General features: G+C 37.1%; 1 protein-coding gene across 1 annotated transcript; it reads left to right on the forward strand. All coding sequences in view use genetic code 11, as the record gives it.

Annotated features, from left to right (window-relative positions):
- Positions 1–291: 291 nt before the first annotated feature.
- On the forward strand, positions 292–4,265 carry EGR_05773 (hypothetical protein; the record flags this gene model as incomplete). Its single annotated transcript, XM_024495022.1, has 4 exons — positions 292–414; positions 466–517; positions 3,346–3,426; positions 4,213–4,265. 4 exons carry the CDS (start codon positions 292–294, stop codon positions 4,263–4,265), a joined length of 309 nt encoding a protein of 102 aa, XP_024350615.1.
- Positions 4,266–9,760: the final 5,495 nt, after the last annotated feature.

A 9,760-nucleotide genomic window follows, 5' to 3' on the forward strand; every position in this document is an offset into this window, starting at 1 on the left:
TCCTTGTTCAAAGCTAATCTTAATTGTTAAATTAATTACTCTGCTGTACAATTTGGTTTCCATTCCTCAGAAGTGAATAATAATAATAGGCTTTCTTAAATAAATGAGTAAGATCAAGAGGAGTTCATTATAAAACCTATGCTTTTGTTATAAGGTACGTCTGTTTTAGTTATTTTCCTAGAGATTTGATTAATTTAATTCAGGTAAATAATGGCCTATCTGTATACTATTAATCCAGCATAAGAATTTTATGGCTTTTATGCGGAAGCTAGTTTTCGTCTCCCAAAGTACATGTCATTAAATGTATCAAGTCCTAAAATTTTTCTGCAAAATGTTTATTCTCTTCCTTTTACTTGCTTTAGTTTAGTGTATTTTCCTCAATGCCGCTTTCAAAATGTTCTGATAGCTTATTGTGTTTGACTTTTACACCCTATTATTGTATTGACACAAATTTTATGTGATTAGAATAGTTGTCAAAATATCTTAAAAGTTAACTTTCTTCATTTTTATTGTAGAGGTAAGCCCATTTAAATTCCGACCCGAATTTACATCGACTGATAATAATAATCACCTAAGGGGTCACTTTCGGCCAGATTAATCAGTCGAGCATTCTCTTGGATTCTTCTGGCATCTGATGAGCTAAATAGTGGAATTTACAAAAAAATTTAGAAAATACAATTGCACATGCGAATTACAGTTGATGATCATAGGTGGTTAGAGTAATAGAGACCCGCTTTTGGTTTCATTGAAGTAACCTAGAAGACATGGTTCTTTATCAAGCATTTAAGATGTTAAAGCCAAAGTTTCACTTTAAATTTTTGCATTGTTTGTCGTGATGCCAAATTTTCATGTGGCTCCTATATTTTCATATTTTTGCAGCGGATTCCCAATCGTGTCGAGTGAATTCCGATTTCGGTTTTGGCAACTCCGATGTCTTGCCACTACTGCACTAGATGAGTACTGGCTTTGAGTTCCTCACACTCTATAACGTTATCAAGCTCGGAATATTACATTACAATATGTTAACTAAGTACTTACACTTTCTCATCTCACAACTGACATTTCTAGTTACAGGGTGACGTAGGTAGACTTAACTTGTTACATGTTATTAAATGGCTCTAAGTACATATATGCATTGATCCCAAGCACTTTTGCTATGCATTACAGGTCAAATTGTTACAATCCTTTTTTCTTTTTTCCAGATGAATTAACACCTAATGTGTGATATAGTAGCATAGCCTAATAGTAAAGCGATTGTCTAAAAGGTCTTTTGACACTTCCGTTTTAATTTGATTTACTCTTATCCTAACTGCCATAAATCCGACTAAATTAGTTCCCACTGACAAACGTCCCACATTTTTAATGGCCTTTCTCCATTTCCATGGTACTAACAAGAGTCCCTAATGTAATTATTCAGCATTTTCTTTCTTCAAGACTATTTTTAAAATAGACTGGAGATAAAAAATCCTCATTATCCTGGGGAGAAGTCCTGAACGTAGTTCTATTCACTGGAGCTCATGGCTATTCGTACTGAAATTATTCATGATGTGAAATTAAAGTAGGAAAAGCCAGTCTTGCTTGGAAACCGCAAATTCAGCAAGGCGCATGGATTTTACAAGGGGCAAATTTGCATTTTTATCGCTATCAACCAGAACTAGTTGGTATCTTCTTGTGGCAGCTCACCCGATTAGCAGAGATCAGTCGCATTATCAACCACATTTTGAAGACGGCGCATGGTGACGCAAGCGAAGAGCTCATGTTACGGAATGAGTGAATAATTACCAAGATGATTGGACGGAACCATTGCCGCTTTGCATTAAGCTATGACGGCCTGATCGAGATGGTAAATGTCAGCATGCCTCTTTACCCATAAATAAACATCCCCGAATAATGGTGTCGGTATTTCACTAGTTTAATGAGTCAATGCATTTAAAAAGAAAACAAGAAATTCTTGAAGGAGGGAATCTATCCTAAAAATGCAATGGCTTTATCCTTTTCTTGTCCATAGTGGCCTTTCTTAAGAATTTATGCGAAAGAATAACTCACAACGGCAATTTTCCATGAGTCAATCACATATTTTGAGTTCAAAATTAAGTAGTGAGATATTTTTACCATAAGTTACTTATGCCCTAAAAGGTTTTCTTAAACCCTTTTAGTTATTACATGGGTAGTGAATACTGATGCTGGGGAGCCAATATGAACCATCTGTGAGTTTGCAAGCTAAAGTAATTATTGGAAATCCTTCAAGTTATTTTATCTTGCCAATCCTATATGTGCAGCTCAAATTTCCTGTGAATCTAAAGACTCCTAAGGCGTTTGGTGTACTTTGCCGGGTAGTTAAATGAAATATTACATCTTCATTTAGCTACTGAGGTTATAAGTGCCTGAATGAATTGGTGTGTATAATAAACAGAACACTTTTCAAGGTCAAAAGGCCGACATCCCCAAAATTTTGGAAAGTCTAACAATGTACCGCACAACGCTCCCAATCGTGTTCACTCGATACCCTTAACACGGTATCTCCATCGATAAACGGTTAATAATCTACTCCACTTTACTTCATACATGAAAGTAAATCAATCGGGGCCTTGTTTTACGAAAGCTGAGCTCCAGGTTTCCTGTACCATCGTTTTGACTTATTAACAAAGACAACGCCGTACCAGAGGTAAATTTACTTCTAACTAAATTTGAGATTTCACGACCATCTTTTGAAAATTTTGTGCCGTTAAGTGTAATTTTTATTTAAGAATTTGTTATCGTTTGATTTTAAATTAAACAGTGGAATGATATTTTTGTGTTAAAGTCAACACCTTCAAGATACCAGCAGATCCTGGCAGTAAAGTTGACAACTTCACTAAAAATTTTTAATGAAATGCTAAGGAGTATCGACTTTTACATGATTATTTCTTGTTGCATTTAAAATATCTTGGTAAAGTCCCTTTTATGGCGCTTTCTAGTGCACACATTATGGCATGACTCCATAAATTAAGGAAAATTTACCAGCCAAACGACGGAATACACACGCACGCACTCTGTCCACTTCACTAAACCCTAGATTTTCGTCGTTATTTGACTTATCAAAGCTAAAACATATATTAATATCGTTTTTTGATGCTTAATGTGTTCTACCAATCTACAACCAACATACACCGAGATCTTTAACTCGACAGAACCTCTCAGTGTCAATTAGCAAATGAAATGTTGCCAAGCTTCATCAGCAGTTGATCTATGGAGATGATAATGTGCAAAAAATTTTATACATACTTAAATAACTTGTAAATATGGAAAATTTTCCAAAGGGCCAATTTAGAATGCTCTACTTGTCATGAAAATTAAATTATTAAGGCACTTTTGTATTTCCTCCACCTCATTATTTTCGTCCAAATACAAGAAGATACGCAATCCAATATACTTTAGAGAATTTTGGTTAGACAACAGGCTGTTGACCCAACAATGGACACAATATGATAATCTCAAAGAGAGACAATAATGAAAAATATCAAAGTGCGGTTAAATGAAACTCACTTCACACTCTTAAAATTAGTTTGCTGCCTACGTTTGCGTCTAATAAAATTCTTCTAACTGAGATTTCCTCTACCGTCAGCGTATATAGCATCTTAATACTTGTGATAATAATCTCACCTAAAATCATCAGATGCATGTACATTTCTACCTCCGCATTAAAACACTTTTCACGAGTAGAATGCGCATTGAAGTAATGGAAAAGGTAAACGGACTGTCCTAGGATATTTTCATACTTTCTCCTGCAAGCCTATTTTTATCCTGGATAACCTTGTCTAGATGCAGCATTGCTGTGTTTTCAACTAAAATAGTGACATTAGCATGAGTTGCGACGCCAAGTAGGCAATTAGCTTTACTCAGAGATTTACTCCACGTTGATAATTTCGGTATTGAGGCTGGATTCGGGGTAAAAAATGAGACTAGCAGAATGGGAATGCATATGGTAGGTTTCCTGGGCCCACCGAGGTGGAGAATAAAATTGGCAACGACTCGGAGATGCACATCCTTTACGTCTTGAAACAGCCCTGACCTGCAGTAAAGAGGTAAAATCATAGGTAGTTCAATCCATCAGGGTTTTTCAGATCTTTTTCTAATTCCACTTATAGCGATTAAGTCGATAGCAAATTATAGTGATTTGGATGGTTTCTAAATGACTGTGCGAAAGATTTATTCGGTAAAAAAATCTTACAGTTTCTGTTCAAGCTATTAATTTCGTAATTATTGCGTCATATTATCCATTCTAATTTATTTACATGTACCGTATTCTATATGTTCACATAAAACAATTGCAATGGAATTGTCTGTTTATGGGGTGTCCTCTAGCACAGCTTTTAACTTAGAGATATTGAGAAAGACCGTAGTGAGCGAAATTATTCTCGCCAAATTTATCGCTAATTCCTCTTTTATTGCCGAAAAGAAAACGAATGAATGGAGAAGACGAAAATCGGCTTTCAGACATGCGCGTGACCTCAGTCACCATTTGTGTAATGCGCAAAAGGTATCTCCTAAATGCGCGTTGTCGTGGTTCAGTGCCTAGTACTGGAGATTACATAGAAAAACGCCCAAATACTGTCGGTGGCCAATATTGGCCACTTCCAGCTTCCCTTAACTTGCCAGGATTGCCGACCGATATGGGCCAGCCGTGGGCGGAGGACAGTCCGCTATCTTAGACGGAAGACGACCGCCAGTCCATTGTCAGGGTGGACTTTTATGTGTGTTTAAACGCGCGTGTCGGTGGCCTTTGGCATGCTCGCTTTAATCCAAGTTCTAGTAGCCTGTTTTCCGTTGGCGAGGTCCAATACACAGTCACGAATATTCCCCGTACGCACATCTCTGCATGTCACGTGTTGTGGAATTGCAGGAAATTGCAGTACTTTATTTGCTTGGTTTGTACCAGAGGACTATAATGTCACTTGAGTTTGACAATTTAAGCAATTTGGAATTCCTAATTACAATGTAAGGCATCAAACGACGCATTGTAAAATGCATTGAACTAAAAAGTGGATGTAGTGGAATTGAATTCTTTCATGTGTAAAGCCTCATATACAGTCCTTATTATTAAGGTGCCTATACTCAGGAAGTATAGGAAATATTCAGGTCGCGTCAGTCTACAAGCAAGTATCTTGATCATTGAACATATTTGTCACTGAAAATGCATAAACCGTTCCATTTCTCTGTACCTCTTTTCCGGTCATGACTGTGATCTCACTCGCATGCACCTTACCATTAAAAGTTTTTAAAACTTTCCTCTTTCCCTCTTAGCTCTAAGAATTATACTGAATGAAATGCTAAACCAATCGGCAATTTGTGCACTTGCTTAGTTCAACACTATTAAAGGGAGTTTTTTTAATGATTCCTTTCCGATGTTGAAAGTGTGTTGGAAGTGGACTTGCTGTTCTTTGTTTAAGTTTAGGCTATTCAAAGTGACTATTTTCTAAGGAATTCAATGAGATTTATTCAAACAACGCACAAATTTAAGGGGGGAGTGCAGCTATGATATGCGTATCATATGTACTAATACCTAAAGTTGCGTTTAGCTTGTCGCCCAAACATTTCATTAAATTGTGTCAACCATTGTTCCTTTGAATACCGTGCAGACAAGCAGTTCAGTTCGATGTCGTTATGATTCAATTTAAGTATATTTCATTTAGGAATTTTTACCTTGGCTTTTAAATTGTTTAAGTCGACATTTGCTTAATGCATTCGTTGATTTTTTGGTTGAAAACAATCCTGCTAGATTCGCTTAATAGCATCTCAAAAACGGTGCCGCAATCAAAATCAAAAGCTACTTTTTTCGATCTCTTGTCTTTAAAACATTTTTTTCACAAAAGTACTCGACGAACAGCAAAATTCTCTACATAGTTAATAAATGTTAAAATTTTAATGGCCAGCACTTGCGTTTAAATGAAAGAAGGAAAAATCACCTGTTTTAACAGACTTTTCTATTTCTTTCTTAGAAAAGCAACTTTTTTATCGACAAATTATGAACTATGGGAATAAATTGTTTTTTCCGGTCCAGAGTTTCAAGCACCACTTGTCACTTCACGTTTTTAAAATTAACAACAATCATCAAGTTCCAAAGTGCTTATTTTACCCGTGTCATTCATTTGTTAAAACAGTTTATCCTTCATTAGAAATATTCCTATGAAATCTTCCATTTGTAATGTTTTTATGCTTCCTCGGCTGCCTTGGATCAATCACAATATTTTAACTTTGCATGCAGGTGCTAAATCATATCCTACTGATAGTGGGCGAAGATCGGTAGTGCAGTCGAAAATGCGTGTGGCGAGTGTGCGATCCACGTGCTGGTAATTGGGTGAAGTTATTGTGAACAAAACAAAAAGTTTCGCCCTAGTGCGCAAGAGCGGTCGGACCGAGTAAGTGCTCTCGCATCCCATAAAACCAAGAGTATAAAGAAATAAATAATAGCGCATACGCGTGCAGGAAGCAGACGAGTAAAAGCGCTTATTCCTAGGCCGATCCGGCGGATCAAGATGTTGATTCGTAACGGGAATCCGATGGTTGCAGCATGACGATTGGGAGTTAATATTTGAAAATTAACTAATATGCCTAGATTATACTTAGTTCATTGTACGTCTCGAAGAGAGTTCTATTTAATTAATGAGGTAATCCGTGATTGTCACTTCGATAAATGTCTAAAATCCAAGTCTTGATGGTTAATAATTGGTCTAACCTACGCGTAATGACCCAAGTATATGTTGAAATGACTCACTCGAAGAACTGACTGATGAATAGATACTTGGCGTTCCATGTGATAGATCGGCTGTAAAACCCATCTGTTTCTGATTAGTCTATTAGGAATAAAATCCAAAGATGGAGCGTGGGTCCTGAATCCTCTGTCACAACCAAAAACCACACAAAGGCTAGATGAACGGTTTATCTCTGCCTCCATATCAATTTAAGGCGCAAATACGCTAAAACACAAAAGTTATGTCGGTGGTGGATTTATGGCACTTTCTTTTTCGCGATTATCAAAAGTGAGCCTAAAACGATCCAGCAGATTTTTAAGTCGTTGATATCAGTGCAACTTCTTCGTTTTTTCGCCAGCCGGAAAACGACCCTCGTTTCCAATTGGCGCAGGGTGAGGGGGTATATAAGACATCTTTATTCATAAGTCGACGACAAAAATCTGGCAAATAAAATCGATTTAATAAGACTGAGGGTAAGCCGAAATCTTAAAATATTCCCCAAAATATTGAGGGCTCATAATTGAGTTTAATAATATTTTCGACACGGCTATAAAATGCTCGCTCATGCTTACGCTTCTTACTTTACCACTCAAGTGGAGAAGCTGACGAAGAACAGGTTTTGAGCAGATTTGATGGCAGTTCTTGTCAAAAAGGAGAACCCTGTTGATAGGCAAAAAGCGAGAAGCTGAATTATTTGAGATGCCTATGCCTTCAACGCTCTTGTGACAAGCGGCAGCTTTCTTGGCTTGTCACCAACCCTTTTCCCCTCGAGAACGCCCACCATACCACAAAGTTGATGTCCCTTTCTTTTGCATTTCCTTATGTGTGCAGAAAAAAAGATTAAGCTGCTATGCTCTGGAGCGTAATAATTTGCTTTCACTGTGTTTCATTGTTTGATTTTTTGAATTCCACCAGGTTGGATTAAAATCACGCTTCTTTGACATAAAAGTATTATTGAACTCAAAGCCTTCCTCAATTGACTAGATTTCCCTGTATTTCAGGAATGGGCAACAATTTTACTTTGCTCTCTATGCACATGAGTAATCAAATGAAGTAACATCAAGTTCACTGGTGTTCGAAGTACCCAAGAATGATACTGTAATTATATGGAACCCATTTTTGACTAGTACATTTCTTTTGTTTCTGATATGCGACGCTATGCCAGGTAGACAAAAAAATGAATATCAAATCCTGCATACTGATGATTGGCGATTGTCAACACATGCGTGAAAGTGGTAAAAAATCATAATTCACTTGATAATCACATGTTAATCTTACACTCTGTTACCATTACTTTGTACAGATGCAGTTGTTTGGCACTGTGGAGTGCTCGAGTCTAGGAAAGACCAAAATGGCTTCGGATTTGCTTGGAACAATTCCTTTAGGTTTAAACAGCCATAAAAGAATACAAAACTAGTAGATTTCAAATGTAAAGCTTTATAGGAGAAGCCTAGTAGGCCTTGCATAATTAATCGGGCGAAAACTACCTATTTATCCTGTATTGATGTGAGCGGTGTAGATTTCAATATAGTTTCTTGACAATGGCTCCCATCTTTCAAGGCTTAGTACGGTCTTTTCGCCTTTACGTCTCGTAGGACTTAAGAACATAATATCCGCTTCTTTAAAGTAGAAGTCTACTTTGTACGTTTACCACTTTATTGCCCAATTGATGGCCGTTACTGAAATGATAAATAGTTGCCATAGTTTTTCGTGCTCGACTTCAGACCATGGAGATCTCTCCACCCTCCGAGACGTCTGGTTTCTAAACTTCTGTCTAACAAACACCTCTCTTATCAAATTTATTTAATCCTAACATACTTCCACCTATATATTTTGAGGATTTTATAGTTGATCAAGCTTTAGTCCCAGAAACACATCCATTGATCTGCATTAGTCTTTTGCACATGGAATACACAGCTGTGCATCTGCCGCAGAACTGCCCTTGATGTGAATGTCAAAATTCCGAGTTGAAATTGCCTTCGACAGCACCAGGTTATGGTACTTAAGTATGCATGTCATGTTAAGCATCGATATTCTTCCTAATGTTTTCTAGAAGCTTGGGCAACAGCTCTATAATTTCCGTAATTATGTACCACTACCTCAGGGCCGTCCTTAATAGGCATCCAGAGTCCATGCTCACTTCAGGCGAAGTGGGAGGTTGCAATAGTTTTTTAGTATTCAGGTAAAAAAAATTAGGGCAAAATTAAGTGACTGAATATTATCTTTGTAATCATCATTAAGGATTTTAGAATAATTGGTGACAACTCACTTATTACAGTTTATGATATATAGTTTAATATAGGGCAATAGCTACAAGTGATTAAAATTTAAAAGCTTCCTGAGAAATGGTTGAGATACAATGCTTCAACGCATATATAAGACAGAAAGAAAGTCCACCAAAGGGCTTATTCAAATTTTAAGCTACAAGTTGCATTTTATTCTGTAAAGCTTTTAGTATTTCGTGGTTTTGAATTGAAGAGAAAAGCTACTTTCATTCCGTCAAAAAAGTTTTCGAATGTTTTTTGCACTTGTCAGAGCCTAAGACAAACTCATCTCGCATGGGCGACGCTACAGTGACTGTCACTGAGCTAAGCACTGCCTCAATGACATAAATATTCGGCATTTGGGCTCTGTAAGACGATGATTTGGCCAAAAACCTGAAATAAAATGTACTACACGATATGGGCTTGCTTCAGTTTCTATTTGATGGGAATTACTAGCACTTGACGGGATGTTTACGTTTTTCGAGGTGAATTCCGAATGAAGCAGAAGAAAGTTACTTTAATAGCAGTGCATCGAGTTTGTGGAAGTGAAAACCGATTTTTTTGCTCCGGACGAATCTTAATCTTGATTATTCCGGAAGCGATAAGTTATCTGGATAACAGTTTCAAACCGTTCTTCTCCAAGCGCACAAACTTACTCTGCTTGCTTCTTTTTTCTTTTCTAAATGCGCACGTGTGATTATCAAAGCCTATCACTCTGAATACCTATTCGTCAAAGCATGGGATTTGTTTGTTGCGTACACACCA

This window comes from Echinococcus granulosus, assembly GCF_000524195.1.
Source record: "Echinococcus granulosus chromosome Unknown EG_S00045, whole genome shotgun sequence".
Lineage (NCBI taxonomy): Eukaryota > Metazoa > Platyhelminthes > Cestoda > Cyclophyllidea > Taeniidae > Echinococcus > Echinococcus granulosus.